The 15,897-nt window shown below is 35.4% G+C and overlaps 2 protein-coding genes across 3 annotated transcripts; both read right to left on the reverse strand.

Moving 5' to 3' along the window:
* Positions 1–8,679: 8,679 nt before the first annotated feature.
* On the reverse strand, positions 8,680–11,633 carry LOC112738261 (uncharacterized). Its single transcript, XM_025788624.3, has 3 exons — positions 10,732–11,633; positions 9,492–9,744; positions 8,680–9,277 (listed from the first exon to the last, which is right to left on the reverse strand). The coding sequence occupies exons 1-3, from the start codon at positions 11,059–11,061 to the stop codon at positions 8,898–8,900; spliced, it is 963 nt and encodes a 320-aa protein (XP_025644409.1). The 5' UTR covers positions 11,062–11,633; the 3' UTR covers positions 8,680–8,897.
* A 627-nt stretch (positions 11,634–12,260) lies between these two features.
* Positions 12,261–15,268, reverse strand: LOC112738260 (uncharacterized). 2 transcript variants are annotated; one of them, XM_025788623.3, is made up of 3 exons: positions 14,548–15,268; positions 13,193–13,445; positions 12,261–12,921 (listed from the first exon to the last, which is right to left on the reverse strand). In XM_025788623.3, exons 1-3 carry the CDS (start codon positions 14,884–14,886, stop codon positions 12,542–12,544), a joined length of 972 nt encoding a protein of 323 aa, XP_025644408.1. In that variant the 5' UTR covers positions 14,887–15,268; the 3' UTR covers positions 12,261–12,541. The 2 variants fall into 2 exon arrangements, with proteins under 2 accessions (XP_025644408.1, XP_025644407.1); XM_025788622.3 differs by having other exon boundaries at positions 13,193–13,448.
* Between the last annotated feature and the right edge of the window lie 629 nt (positions 15,269–15,897).

Here is a 15,897-nt window from a genome sequence, read left to right on the forward strand (position 1 = left end):
TAGACATATACATAATTTATCATAAATCAACACCTAGGGTTCATCAAATCCACAAATTCAAAAGGTAAAGAGTTTCTTTACCTTCTCCGATGGTAGTTGGAACACAAACCACCAATAGCCTAACCTTAGATACCACCTAATTAATCAAAATACAAAAACTCACTCAAAACCAAAACCTAAAGTTTTGAATTTCTTAGGACAGAAAACTGGGCAGAGATTTGCGAAAAGCTTACCACAATACCTAACTAGAAGTAACGGGCTTGCGAGAGTTTCGTGTAGCCACCGACGGCATGCGAATCGGAGCACTGTACCTCTAGTTATGGTCATCGGAAGTGGAAGATGAATAATATTTTTCTCTCCTCTTCCTCTATTCTCTTGCAGCTGCTAGGTTTGGTGTGGGTGTGAGTTATGAGCTGAATGGGCTCATTTTAAGTGTATTTATATGTTGGGCTTGGGCCCAGTCCAATCCGTTAGCGTTTTTGGCCCAACTTTGGGACAAACCTTTAAAATTAGCGCTCGGTTTTCAACTTTAATTATTTTCCTAAGTTTTTCTATAGTTTTTACTACTCTCACACAGTACCGGACAGATTTAAGCCGATACTACTGCCTAATTTACCGGTACATATTTTTACGCAATTTTTTTTTGCAGAAAATTATATTTTTCAACTTAGAAAAATCTACTGAATCTAAAAATTATATTTAAATGTTCTAATTAATATTCTAAATTTTGGATCTTATTTTGGACAATTAATTTAATTTAATTAAGCAGCTAATTAATCGCGGTTCTTACAAATCTACTAAACTTGTCATGTATTTAAAGCCCAAAATATTTTCTTATTAAAATATTCTCCTACCTCGAGGAATCAAGCCCGCATCGATTTTAACGCGATAAATCCCTTTTTCCCTCGGCCCGTAACAGTAGCGAGTGTGTCCACAGCTCCGCTTGCTTTCGGAACAACAGAAACAACTTTTAATTGCAACATGCAACCTAACTCAATCTTAAATCATGAACGTCATGAAATCCTCAATAACATATAACGGAATACTGGCGAGGATTCTGAAACAAAGATACTTATTGTAATTTAAGAATGAAGAAAAAGTGACCTCTGAACCGATCACCAGCAGCTCTGACAACTATCTCAAGCGACAACAACGACCAGAAGCTCGGTGACGGCAACGACAGTGGACCTCAGCGATGGCAACGCTGTTTTCCGACGATAGAGGCTCGTTGACGACAATGGTAATGGACCTCGGTAATGCCTTTCCAGTAGTGGCGACGGAGCATGCGACGGCGGCGACTGGACTCGACAACAACGGCGATGCCACTCGCGATAAAGATGGCGACGAGACCCAGCAACAGTGACATGAACAACTTTGCCTCCTTTCTCACGTCGCGTTGTCTCTCTTCCATCAGTCTCTCTCTCTCTCTCTTCAAGCTTCACCCATGGACAACAGTGACACTGGCTTCGTGGTGAGGACGGCGAGAGCGACATGGACCCGCCGAAGACGACAACGGATGCGATGGCGACTACCAGACGCGGCGTCTTCTCCCCTTTCGGCCTTGGCTCGCGTCTCCCTCTCTCCCAGCACTGCTCTCCCTTGACCTGCCTCCTGTATGCGACACGACAGGGCTGCCGGCGCCGTCCTCCCTCTTCTCCTCTCCTCCTTCCTCTTCTCTTTCCCTCTCTCCCTCTACGTTTTCTTCTTTCTTTCTGAATGAGGGGTGGCGACTTGGGGAGGGTTTAGGATTAGTGTGTGTGTGTTTTTTGTGATTTTAGGGTTAGAGTTAAATTTGGAAATATTTGGGTTAATTAGGGTTTGATAATTTTAATACAATTGAGGCATAGAGTATTAATTTAAAATCTAATTTAATCTTTAAAATTACTTTAAGAATGCTATTATTTATCAATTAAAATATATAATAATATAATTAATTTTCTTTATTAATAAAATTTAAAGTATTAAATTCTAAAATCTTAATTATTTAAACTAAATCAATAAAATTCTTATTCTTTTACAACTGCTAAGCTTTATGATTTAAATATAGAAAATTATTCAATAATTATAAAATTAAATAAAATTTCTATTTTAATTATCAAAACTTAATTTAATTACTTTTAATAAAATAATTTTTAAAAATAAAGTCTTTAATAAATAAATAAATTTAAAATCAGCTCGTAATAAGATTTTTCAAAAGTTCTGGGTCTTACATGAAGCACCATTCCCAATTTTTCAAACCAGCCCCTTCTCCAGAACACGACATCCCTCCAGCAGACTCCGCCAGTCCCAAGACAGTAAGTGACCTATTTCAGCATTCATCAAGTCACCATATCAAAAATATTTACCTTCTAAAATTCTTGCAAGAATTGAATTTAGTTGTTTAATGATTCTCCAACATTGTTTGCTTAGTAGAGCTAGATTTTGAGCTCTTAGGTCCTTTAAACCTAGACCACCTTCTTTCATAGGCTGTGTCATCTGATTTCAACTTATCAACGCCATTCGTCTCTTTGAGCCCTTCTGGCCTATCAATAATTATTGAGAATGCTGTGAATTTTCAAAATTAATGAATCAGGCAAACGAAAACATTATAGGGAATAGATAGGAATTGCTTCTCCCACCACTCTGAGCATAATTTGTCTTTCTCCAGCTGATAAATATTTCCTTTGTCAGCTCTGGGCTTTCTTTCAAACTTTTTCCTTGATTTCACTAAACTTAGCCTTCTTAGACTTATGAACTAGGGATGGAAGTCTCAAGTATTTATCTTGAGATCCAATATGAGTAATATTAAGTCTGTGTACAATATCTGTCTGAACTTGTTGGGGCGTATTCTTGCCGAAAAATAAGGCTGATTTATTGAGATTGACTTTCTGACTACTGAAACTCTCATAAGTTTCTAAGACAACCATTATATGATCACAACTATTGTCAGAAGCCTTACTAAATAAAATTAAGTAACCAGTAAATAATAAATTATTTATCTTAGGACATCTTCTATGAATTTGAATCCCGGAAACTTAACTGTGTTGCTCTGTCTTGTGTAGCAAAAAGGATAAACCTTCTGCACAAAATAAAAAAAAAAAGATATGCAGATAGGGGATCTCTTTATTGGATTCTCCTGTTTGGTTTAAAAAAATTCAAACAATTGACCTTTCACAACAACAGAATAAGAAACATTGGTCACAAGTTTCCGAACCCAATTAATCAATCTCAAACCAAAGCCCAATTTCTCCATAATGAATCACAGAAAATGTCATTCCACCCTATCATATGCTTTACTTATATCTAATTTCAAAGCCATTTTAGCCTCCAAGCCATTCTTTTTTTTAGCTAATACATACATTCATGAGTAATAAGAATATTATCTAAAATAAGTCTCTCCTTAATAAAAGAACTCTAATTAGAGCTCACAAGTTTACTCATACATAGTTGGAGTCTATGAACCAAGACTTTAGATATAATCTTGTACATAACTGAAGATAAGCTGATAGGTCTTACCTGCGTTATATTACTAGCGTCTGCTATCTTAGGAATAAGGCAGATATACGTGTGATTGAAACTCTTCAATATCCTCCCTCCACAAAAGAAACTTCGAATTGCTCCAAAAACATGCTTGCCCACAATATTCCAGAATTTCTGAAAAAATCTGGCCGTCATTCCATCATCTCCTAGGGCACTCAGGGGGTGAACACTAAAAGTGGCTCTCTTGACTTCTTCTAGCGTGACTGGTCTTTGCAACCTTTGGTTCATGTTAACTGTAAATTTAGGAGCAAAGTCTATGAAAAGCGGAGAAGGATCCTCATGATTTTTGGAAGAAAAAAATTCCTTTAAAATAGTCCTTTACAATAGCCGCAATGCCTTGGGGAGAAGAAGCTATCTCACCATTCTGACCATGTAAACGCATATCTTGTTTCGTCATGTTTTAGACTTATACGTCCTATGGAAAAACTTTGTATTACGGTCCCTTTCCCGTAGCCATTTAACTCAGGATTTCTCTCGCCAAAATCGCTCCTCATTAAGCCAAGCAGTCTCCAATTTTTCTTCCAAAATTGCCAGCTCCTAACCACCATGAATCCCACGATTTCATGTCCTCAATTTCTTTAAGGAGATCCTCAATCCCTTTTTGGTTTGCTTTCGCCGATTGCAGCCATTAAACCAACCTGTACCTGCTGATTTTGATTTTTTGAGCCACTTGAAACATTGCGGATCCTTGTACTAGGGTTTTCCAAGCTTCCAAGATGATTTTCCTTAACTTCATACTTATCACACCAACATTCTTAGAACTTGAAACATCGCTTGGTTTTCTCCAACTGAGGGTTAGAGTCCACCAATAATGGAGAATGGTCTGAACCTGTCTTTGAAAGCCTCAAAACCACTGGGTCGTGGTATAACTGCAACCAGCTGATCTGAGCTAGAACCCTATCCAGACATTCTTGAATAAGATCAACCCCTCATCTTCTATTTGTCCAAGTAAAATGCCTCCTTACCATTCCAATATCAGCTAAACCATTATCACCAATGAAACAGTTGAAAGACTCCACAGAAGATGGACATTTGTCACCTCCAACTTCCTTTTCTTGTGGGCTTGTAATTGCATTGAAATCCCCATCAAAATCAACCTGTGATCACTTTATCCCATCAATAAAGACAGATTTTCAAATTGCACCAATCTAACTTGTTCATTGCAACTCAAATAAACCCTGATTAAAGTCCATTCTTCATGAGACATAAGATTTGAAATCGTAGTAGCTTTATAGAAGTTGGTAGAACTAAAAATAACCACCTCCAAGTCTTCCTTCCATGCCAAAATTAGACCTCCAGATGCACCCATAGGATCTACACTGAACCACCTGGAGAAACCACATGATCTCATCTTCTTTTCCACTTGTCGAGATTGATTTTTGGATTCACATAAAAACACAATCTCGAGGGAGTGAGATTTAATGATTCTTTTTAGGCTATAAACTGTAAAGGGTTTTTCCGAACCCTACAATTCCATGAGAAGATTTTGATGACCTCTGGGGTGCCATTTCCTAGCTAGCACCCTCCACCTCAGCAATATTAGATTGGTCATTTTCCAAACAAACTCTTTTCTGGCTATTCAAATTCTCCTTACCCGAATTACTTCTCTTTGCCCTACTAAAGAAATTCTCCATAATAGCTCCTTTTCGTGCCAGATTTTTTATTTTCTACATTGCATAATTGCTGCTGCATCCAGCAATAGAATGTTGCTATCTACAGTCATAGGCAAGGTAGTTTCCTTAAGAGCTCTACGCGTTTTAACAGTCATAGAGGAATCTTCCATCTCCCATGTTTCTTTTTCTTTTACCTTGCTAGGATTTGCAGTTAAATTAGTTGACGGTGCCTCTTTTCCATTATTCTCCTTCATAGACAAATTAGAAAAGCTATTCAAGAGCCAAGAAGGAGTAGGTTTCTTTCGCTGCGGCTAGGCTTTCTGTGAAGGAGTTGATTCAGAGGCATTAGCACAATTTTCATCCCGGTATTCTATTCTTCTCCCAACCTGTTCAGCTTTTATCCATTCACCAATCCGATCTTATCGAACATTATTGGTGTTAAGAGTGTTCCAAGAATTCAACGTAAGTTTTAGATTCATGGCCGATCCTCGCGCAATAGGTACAGAAAATACATATGCGCTCGTATCTCAAGCCAATTTCCTTAGTACTGCCATATGGACCATCAACATGCAGAGACTCTCTAAGATGTTTATTTGTGTCTAGCTCCACCCTAACCTTCACAATCCTCGATTCTTTTCCTTTCATCTCAAAGAAACATGTTTCAATTACCATTCCGAGTCTATCTCCAATCTTTCGACCAGCCTTCAGCGTTTTAAAGTTCTGTGGCATACCCCAGTATTGAATCCAAATTGGGAAAATGTGGATCACAGCATTATCACTCTGGTCATTCTCTTTCTAGCGTTGAACATAAAGTTCAAATTAAGAACTTCTACCTTAATCATAGAAGCTAATTTAAAGGTAGGTACTTATCTATATCTACTATTTTAAAAGATTTTATTAATATTATTTTTTCTTTAAGAACTAATTTATCCAAAATATAAATCCTCATGAGTTTATTTGTCACTTTATTCTTATTTGATTAATCTGATTACATTCACATTATAAAGTTTATTATATTTGGCACACAATTGAAATCACAATTTAACGGCTAAATATATACAAGCACAACCATTATAAATTAGTTATAATCAATCTTTATACATAATATTTAAGGTGAATGCTACCCAACCCCCTCTAAAATAACATGTAAGTTACCATTCATTATGTGTCACATTGTAATTGGTCCTTACTTAACCATAGTTGGATTATTTTATAATTTATTATTTGAGATTGGAAATGATATAATTTCTTAAAATATTAAAACTTCACTCTCGTTAATTGAAGTACATTTCCACTCCTCAATTCTTTCTTCATCACTTCATCACCTAAATTCGGTCATTCCAAGCACCGTCGCGTTCGTGATAAGAAGTGCCGACGTCGTCGCCATCTACTGCCCTCCCACGCAATCTCTCTTTCTTTAGTGCACTATCCCTTAGTCACGTCGTTCAATTCCGTTGCCCGTAAGTTCACCATCTTTTCCAGTATAGCCAGCGCCTCTTTTTGCCATGGATCATTGCTTACTCACATAATTAATGGTTAATTTGGTTATTAATTTTTTTATTAAAAAAATATATCTTTATTTAATTATGTGATAGAATATATATTTATATGTAAAATATAATATAATAAAATAAATCTATTCAAAGTATTTAAAAGTATAATTAAAATCATGAACATACAAATATAATAATAAAATTTGTACTCCAAACAAATAAACATATTTTTTTATCATACATATATTATTTAAAAAATAAATATATTATTAAAATTAATAACAGAAATTTAAAATGATAAAATTCAACTGACTTACCGTATCTTTTATAGTATTTTTATTTTTTTAATTTTTAATTTATTAGTATTTTATTATTTAATTAATAATTAAACAAATTATTTTTATAAAAAATTATTTTTTGTATTATATTAGAGAAGAGACCAATATAGCAGTTTAAAAAATAAATTGTATAAATATTTAAGAGATAAATATGAAATACATACCTAAAATAAATAAAATAGACAAAATGGGAGTACTCTTGAGAAATAGAGAATTATTTTTGTCTGTTTTATTTATTTTAGGCATATATTTCATATTTATCTCTTAAATATCTATCTATATAATTTACTTTTGTATTTAAAAATTTTAATATTATCTATTTTTATTTAAAAATTATTTTTACATTATTTTTTAAACTGTTATATTGGTCTCTTCTTTATACAAAAAAAATCATTTCTCATGAAAATAATTTATTTAATCATTAATTAAATAATAAAATACGAATAAATTAAAAATTAAAAGAATAAAAATACTATTAAAAAATACTTGTAAGAAAGTTAGATTTTATTATTTTAAACTTGTGTTATTAATTTTAACAATTTATTTTTTTTAAATAATTTATGTACGATAAAAGATATATTTTTCCTGATTTTAATTATACTTTTAAGTACTCTAAATAGAGTTATTATATTATATTATATTTTACATTCATATGTTCTATCATATAATTAAATAAAGATTTGTTTGAGTGAAAAAATTTAATAACCAAACTAAACATTACTTATGTTAGTAAAGAGTGATCCACGGCAGAAGGAGGGATCGAGTGAGTGAGAGGATAGGAAATAGCGAGGACGTCGGCGCTGGCTATATTAAATAGGACGACAAAGTTACTGATGACGGGAATTCAACCACGTCGTTAAGGATGAAGAAAGGGAGATTGCGTGAGAGTACTCCCATTTTCTAACTTTATTTAAAATGATAATAAATTATAAAATAATCCAACTATGGTTAAGTAATGACCAATTACAATGTGACACATAATGAAGGATAACTTACATGTTATTTTAAAGGGGATTGGATAGCATTCACCAATATTTAAATTGTTGTCCAAAATCATATATTTTAATAGTAAAAACTCATACAATTATTTTCATGTAAAATTTCGAACTACTCTCAAATATCAACTTTACATAAAAATAAATACATTTAAATTTTCACCTATTAATTTTTTGATAGTATATATTGAACTCGTAAATGACATTGTTAGAAACTGATTCAACATACACCCAAATTTTCAGTAAATAAAATTTTAATACCTAAAACATGTATAACATGCTATCTGGCAGAAAAGATGTATATGTTATTAATTTAGTAATTAGTAAAAAGTTTGAATATATCTAAAGGAAATTCACTCATTCGCATGTTAGCTATAAGAGCACTGAAATTGGGAGTTGAGTCAATTTGAAAATTCCGTTGTACTAATCCATATGCCTCTTAAACTGGGATTGGTTGAATCACTAGATCTTGAAGAAAATGATATGTTTAAGACACCAACATATTGCACGGCGTGTTTGAGAGCATTTTGATTCTAGATTTCAAGCATTTTCTGTATTCTGATTTCTAAGTTCTAACACCATTATGATCATTCGAATGATAATCACACAGAATTATCTCGTTATCATGGCTACTTACATTGAACGAGGCACACAAACAACATTCAAAACTTCGTACCCAGCAGCTCAACGACACAACGATCAAACCAAAAAACGAGAAACGTCAAAAACAGTACCGGAATCGGTAGATAAACATATACTCCTATATCCCCACAACTAACTCGAAGTCAAGTTTATCTAAAGCCGCTACATCAATGTTTATTTTGCATTTTAAAATGAACAGAGAGCATATGCTCATATATGATAAAGAAAGATAGTAAATGAGGAAGACGAGCAAAAATAAACAACAAAAGGAAGATACAAATACTTTTGGCAGCCTGTTTACCGAACCGGCTGCTGATTGTAGTGTGCCTTCTCTTTTTTCTTGGCTGCGGCAAGCCTTGCACTCCGTGCAGCAGCCTCACTAGCAGCTGCCCGTGCAGCCGCATCCATCTCCTTGCTTGACTTTTTCTTCTTCATAGAGGCAACTTTCTTAAGCCGCTCTTTGACATCAGTTGACGATGCATCATCGGCCTTCTCAGATCCTGCAGTCTCAGAAGTTGCATTATTGGCATCCACGCCATCAGGCTGGTCTTGTGGTTCTTTCTGTTCCTTTGAAGATTTATCCTTCTTTTTCTTCTTTTTTGCACTTTTGCTTTCCCCAGCAGCATTCTCCTTCTTCTCCACCTCTCCGTTGCGATCATCTTCCTTCTTCTCAGCACCTGCATTTCCAAAGGTCAGTAGGGATGGAATTCCAAGTAGAGAAGCTCCAACTAACTATTTAAGCAGGACTGGCATATGAGTGGATGAAAAAGTACACACGTTTGTTCAAGACAAAAGTATATAAAATTCAACCTCAAGATTCATTTTCAGAAAGAATAAAAACAAGAAACTTAGAAATGGCTTCCTTCAATCTGATTTAAAACACCATATTACCATGGGAGTCATCCTGACCACTGGGTTCCTTTTGTAATCCTAGCTCAACCAAAACAGCTTCAAGCTCTTCAAGCTCTTTTTTCTTCAATTCCTTCTTTGAAAGTTGCCTTTCAGTTTCTTTGGTAGCTGGCGAAGGTTCAGGAGGTCTTTTAAGAACAGGCTCAGCTTCTACATGCACTTCTGAGCTATTTTCATGTTCATCCTCAGCTTCATCTTCCACATCATCAAGACCTTCTATCTCACTCTCACTTTCCTGGTTTCAAATATTAAATGATGTAAAACAATTAGTTATATAGCCCGACAATGAAGCAACCAGAAGATGTTTCAACACAGACCACCTATTCTAGGAATTTGTAATGGCTATTCCAAGTCTTAACATTTAAGTATATTCAAGGTTGTCGACAAAACCTGTGGGGGTGAGTTTTACCACCCTCAGTTTACTTGATTAATAACCAATATCATAGCAACTCTAGATATTTAATGGAATGATTCTCTCACCTTGAAGCAAATCAGCTAGGTTTATTGTAATTAATGTAGAATGCACGCAAAATAATAAATAACATTTAGGCGATTCAGTTTTTATTAATCAATGATATTTTCCAGGTTAGTTAATCATAATGATGAAACAATGATTACACAGGAGCATGCACATGGGAAACATAACTAGGGCGATGCACATTGAAACGACAAAAGCAACCAGGCCAGGTGCAGGTGAACTAGATTCCAAATCATTATCCTGTCAACATATAACGGTTAATTAAGAAACACGACTATGAATGAATATTGGTCGCGAATCAAGACAACCATTAACAATTCTATAATTTAACCTCAAAAGCCAAGCCGCTAAGGCGCTACTAGTGTAAACGATACAATATTAAACTTAATTCTGATGCAACCATAAACACCACAATCACTCCAACAAAAAACACCCCAATGCAACCTATATTCCGAAAAAAGTGATTATTCGCTACTTAAACACTAGCATCCTCCCTTGAACTCATAGCAGATGAAATAATACTCAACCACAAATTAATTTCTATCAACCAAAAGTTCAAAACATATATAATTATCATACAGCAACTCTATCCAGGCAGAATTCTCAAAGGTATCCCTTGCCACCCATTCAAACTTGAAGGCCTAGAACTATCCAAAACCTAATAAAAATACAAATAACTCTCTCGAGTTCTAAACAGCAATCCAAGGCAACAAACACAAAATCAAGACAGAACAATAATTTCACCTCTCCGGCGGCCTCGGCCGCAGTCACCGAAGCTGAGGGAGCAGCAGTGGATGAAGCCCAAACGGCCTGAGGAGGTGCAGTGGTTGCATAGTAGTCGTCATCGTCTTCGTCATCAACATCAGCCCAAGACTTGGCGGTGAGAGGAGCCGGAGCCCAGAAAACCTCCTTCTTCTCGGATTTCGCCTCTGCCGTGGCGCCTCTTCCCTTGGAAGAACCCTGTTGGTCCTTCTCAGGCTTCTTCTTCTTCTTCTTGAGGCTTCCGAGGGCGGCGAACACGTTGGTGCTGTTTATGACCGGCGCCTCGTCTCTCCTGATACCTCCACCCACCATCCTCCAATCTCACAGAGCTCACAGCCTCGAAACGACACGCGAGTAACGCGTTTTGAAGTCAGCCGTGATGGAATTCCAGTGGGAAGGGCAAGATCCGAAATAGATAAAATTGTCTAGGGTTTCAGTTTTTTGAAGAGGAGGCGATGGTGATGGTGGTGTGTTGAAGTGTTTTATCTTTTTAGGATTAGACAAGAATCGGGGAAGGGAGAAATGAAACGACAGCGTTTTCGGATGAAGAAATGAAGGCTGAGTTGCTATTAGAGTAGAGAAAGAGAAGAGGCTGAGGCCGTAGGGGATATATATGGATATGATGTGGTTTTCTAGTTTTCTTTTGCGTCTGGGAATTTATAGGACCTCCGTTTCTACTTCTAGTTTGTAATTTCGGGTGCGGTAAGAACCAAAAAAGTGGGACCAATTCAGAGAAAGAATGATTTTACGACGAATTTGATCATTTACTCGTAAAAGATCCGTGTAGATGTGGTGTGCTGGGCCTCCATGACTGCGGTTAGAACCACTGCCACACCTGGTTGGGGAAGGCAAACTGACCAAAAACTACTTAAAAAAAAAAAAAACCAACTAATTAAATTGACCCGTCTTGGTTGATCTTATTTGATTTTGCAATTTGCTTCTTTTTCTTGTGTACAATTTGTTCACTCTGTATTATATTATTACGAATTCAGTTCAAATATAAGAAATAGATACATAAAATCAAAATCTAATAAGAATGAAAAAATTTATAAATTTCAATTTTTTTGTTTATTTTTAACAAATCTTGTGGAGAAATGAGCTGTTGATATAAGCTAGAGTATACAAAGAAGGAACCAACTTCGAAATCATCAAATGTTTTCTCCTATAATTTTCCTCTTTCGGCCTTTCCCGTTTATACTTCAACTAATTAATAGGTTAGATAAGGTTGTAGCATTTGGTAAGATTACTTACTATAAGTACCCGTGATGTTGCCCATTCATTTCAATTCCATATCAACGTCACCAGATCTTAAAAAGAACATTGATTTGACAAGAATGATGTGCTCACATTGTACCATGCTGCTAATTCTCAAATTCCAAGAGACTGAAGGGAACAATAGGCAACCCAAATTCAAAAAATGCATTGATGGATTCTAACAGGCTAACAACATCTGATTCATCAGATGAACATCATCAAGAATTTTCTCGGGGATGCGCAAACAACGAAACAAATGGGGCAGAAAAATGGATTATACATTCTTGCTTCAAAACTTTGATAAGTACACAGTACCAGAATGAAAGAAAGATTCATATACTCCTATTTTCCCTCGCGTAAAATTATAAATTTGCTCATAGTCAATTTATCTAAAGCCGCTATCGATGTTTATTTTGCATTTGCAAATGAACAAAGAGCATATGCCCATATATGATAAAAGAAAGATTGAAAATATAAAGGGCAAAACAAAAGGATAAACAAAGAGAAGATACAAGTACTTTGCCACTTGCCAGCCTGTTTACCGCACAGGCTGCTGATTGTAGTGAGTCGCCTTATCTTTTTTCTTTGCCGCGGCAAGCCTTGCACTCCTAGCAGCAGCCTCACTAGCAGCAGCCCTTGCACCAGCATCCATCTCCTTATTTGATTTTTTCTTCTTCACAGAAGCAACTTTCTTAAGTCGCTCTTTCACGTCGGTTACAGGTGCATCCTCTGCCTTCCCCGTTCCAGCAATTTCAGTAGTTGTCTTTCCATCAGCCACAGAATCAGGCTGGTCTTGCGATTCTTTCTGCTCCTTTGAAGATTTGTCCTTCTTCTTCTTCTTCTTTGCATTTTTGCTTTCACCGGTGGCATTCTCCTTCTTTTCTAACTCACCATTGCGATCCTCTACCTTCTCAACACCTGAATTTTCCAGGACAGGTAAAAGACTCCATATAAGAAATTTCTACATAATTAGTCATCTTAGCAGGGCGTGCAAATGTATTGGTGAACATTTGCATGTGCAAGTTCAAGTCTCAACTTAATACTTTAGATATTTAAATAGTATTCTCATAGCCAACGTGGTTAAATCAATAACAAATGCTGACAAAATAAATACCTCCTTGAAAGAACTAAGATAATTATAATATCTTTTTTCTTTTTTCCTTTCACAAGATCAAAAACATCATATTACCATGGGAGTCAGCCTGGCTTCCGGGTTCTTTTTGCAATCCTAGCTCTGCTAAAACAGCTTCAAGCTCCTCAAGCTCTTTTTTCTTCAATTCCTTCTTCGAAAGTTGCTTTTCAGTTTCCTTGGTAGACAATGAGGGTTCACGAGACTTCTTAACAACAGGTTCAGGTTCTACTGGCACTTCTAAATCATTTTCATGTTCATCCTCAGCATCATCTTCAGCATCATCAAGGCCTTCTATCTCACTATCGCTTTCCTGCTATCAAATCATTCACATGTCTTGCAGTTAGTCAATGAGTCTAGCAGTTAGACAATGTGAAGCTCAATGAACAATAATACCATCTTCTATGTTATTAATTTGCCATTAAGGCCAAAACCAATTAACAATTTAAGTGCCCAGTTATGCAGCTTTTTAGCTTTCATTACTCCACGATCAATGGGACGTGCAGGGCAAGTCCATGAAGAATAAAGCCTATGTTATATCATCTAGGTTAAACATTATAGTTATGGGTGAAAACGCAATCATTTTAACTATGCAAGATTGAACACGTGGAAACTTGAGCTTGAAGAACCAAATTCCAAATCCAGAAATGAGAATAACAAATAGTCATCAAATGCATATTAATCAGATTCCAAATCATTAAACGGAATAAATGACAACTTGACAAGAACATAGATATTCGAATTAGCAAACCGACAAGCAACGTCATCAAATCCAAGCATACCAGATTACAGATCGTTAGACCGTTAACACAAATCACATAAATGACAATTCAACAAGGATTATAAATACCTTCCCAGAGCTAGATATCCAGAACAAGACCAGAATCCCGGATACTCATTATCGAACAGAATATCCAACATTATATCTTTAAGATATAAAAAGAAACACTCAGGTTTCTTTCCAATCATGCATGGAATAATATTCAACACAACTCTTTCTTCTCAAAGAAACCATTATCAACCCATGCAATCCAACCTTCAAAACAGCATTGCCTAACACATCCAACTAACAGAACACAGACAACACAAACAAAACCCCAAACCTACTGAATAACATCCATTCCAGTTCAGTTCACCTCGTGGCAAATAAAATGTGAGAACATGAACAGCTCAACTAATCCACCTTTTCCAAGTCTGGTCGCTATCCATGCCATAGGACTAAAGGATTCAAAGATAAAAAAACATAATAATAAAAGAAAAAAAAGTACACACTCTCTGCATCAAGCAACCATCATCACCATCCTAGTTAAAAAATAAACGATTCAAGCCATTGCATATTAAGTTTCAGCAGTAGTGATCGAACACACATAAATAGAAAAATCCAATTAAAAAAATGCTCAAAGTTTTATGTTCACCTCAGCAGGGGGCTCGGATTCAGCAGCAGCAGCAACAGGGGCGCCCCAAACGGATTGAGGTGGAGCGGTGGTGGCGTAGTAGTCGTCATCATCCTCGTCGTCAACGTCAGCCCATGACTTCGACGTGAGTGGCGCCGGGGCCCAGAAAACCTCCTTTTTCTCCTGCTGTTTTGCGGCGGAGGAAGCGGCGGTGGAAGAGGACGAGGAGGCTCTCCCCTTGGATGAACCCTGTTCCTTCTCAGGCTTCTTCTTCTTCTTCTTGAGGCTTCCGAGCGCTGCGAACACGTTGGAGCTGTTTATGACCGGCGCCTCCTCCCTCCTACTCCCTCCTCCCACCATTTCCAATCACAAACTCCGCAGCGATGGCCCCGAAACGACCGCGTTTCGACAGCTCCAGTGAAGGGACAAGATCGGAAATAAATCAAATAAATAAAAGAAAAAGAGAGAAATTCTAGGGTTTGTTTTTGTTTGTTCCTTCTCAGCGAGAATGGTGATCTGAGAAGTGAGGAATGTAATGTGGATGGAGTTATAAAAGGGTGCGTTTTAGAAGGAGAAATGAGAAATGTGTGTGTTGAGTATAGAGATTGAACGGAGAGGGGCGGGGGATCAGAAACGACGATGATGTGTGTGTCTCTCTCACTCTACATTACAACAGTGTCATCCTTTTGGGAATTTATAGGGCTATTTGAAAGAGAAAAAAAACAAAAAAAAGGACCTCCCCGGATTTTAAGTTTTTAACCTTCGACCCTGTATGTATTGGTTTGGAACTTTGGATTGTCTTTTTAAAATGAAAAAAAAAAAAATATTAAACATCATTAGAATTTATTATTTTTTGTTATGATTTAATTATTAACTTTTATTAATGTAATAATATATTTTATTTTATATTTTTAAATAAAAATAATTAAATAATAATTAAAAATAATAAATTTTAATATTTTTTATAAAAATTATTTTTTATTAAATAAAATATTTTTATTCAATTTAAAATTTATTTAAATATATCTTTTAAAAAAATATTTTTATTAAAAAAAATAAATATTTGTTTAAAATCTAACAATATTTTATTTAAAAAAAATATTTTAACATTTAAAATTTTTTTTAAAAAATATATTCAAATATAAAATAATTTTTGTTTGTTAAAAAAAATTTTTTTTAAAAAGATAAAAAAATAAATATTTTTTTTAAAAGTCTAACCCTAATTAATTTTTCAAAAAAAAAATACTAATTAAAAGTTTTAAATCTTTAAAATAGCAATATAGACATGTTATATGTTCTATTTATGAATAATACAAAACAAATAAAATTCTGCATGGTATTGGAACGATATTATTTTAGACAGTAAAATAT

The sequence above is a fragment of the Arachis hypogaea genome, chromosome 13 (genome assembly GCF_003086295.3).
Source record: "Arachis hypogaea cultivar Tifrunner chromosome 13, arahy.Tifrunner.gnm2.J5K5, whole genome shotgun sequence".
Taxonomy (NCBI): Eukaryota; Viridiplantae; Streptophyta; class Magnoliopsida; order Fabales; family Fabaceae; genus Arachis; species Arachis hypogaea.

Excerpts from the sequence above, each read along its gene's own strand:
- LOC112738261 (XM_025788624.3), bottom strand. The coding sequence starts at position 11,061 with ATGGTGGGTGGAGGTATCAGGAGAGACGAGGCGCCGGTCATAAACAGC. Across the intron at positions 9,745-10,731 it reads CGGCCGAGGCCGCCGGAGAG|GAAAGTGAGAGTGAGATAGA; the intron begins GTGAAATTATTG and ends ATTTGAAACCAG. Across the intron at positions 9,278-9,491 it reads TGGTCAGGATGACTCCCATG|GTGCTGAGAAGAAGGAAGAT; the intron begins GTAATATGGTGT and ends TTGGAAATGCAG.
- LOC112738260 (XM_025788622.3), bottom strand. The coding sequence starts at position 14,886 with ATGGTGGGAGGAGGGAGTAGGAGGGAGGAGGCGCCGGTCATAAACAGC. Across the intron at positions 13,449-14,547 it reads AATCCGAGCCCCCTGCTGAG|CAGGAAAGCGATAGTGAGAT; the intron begins GTGAACATAAAA and ends ATGATTTGATAG. Across the intron at positions 12,922-13,192 it reads AAGCCAGGCTGACTCCCATG|GTGTTGAGAAGGTAGAGGAT; the intron begins GTAATATGATGT and ends TGGAAAATTCAG.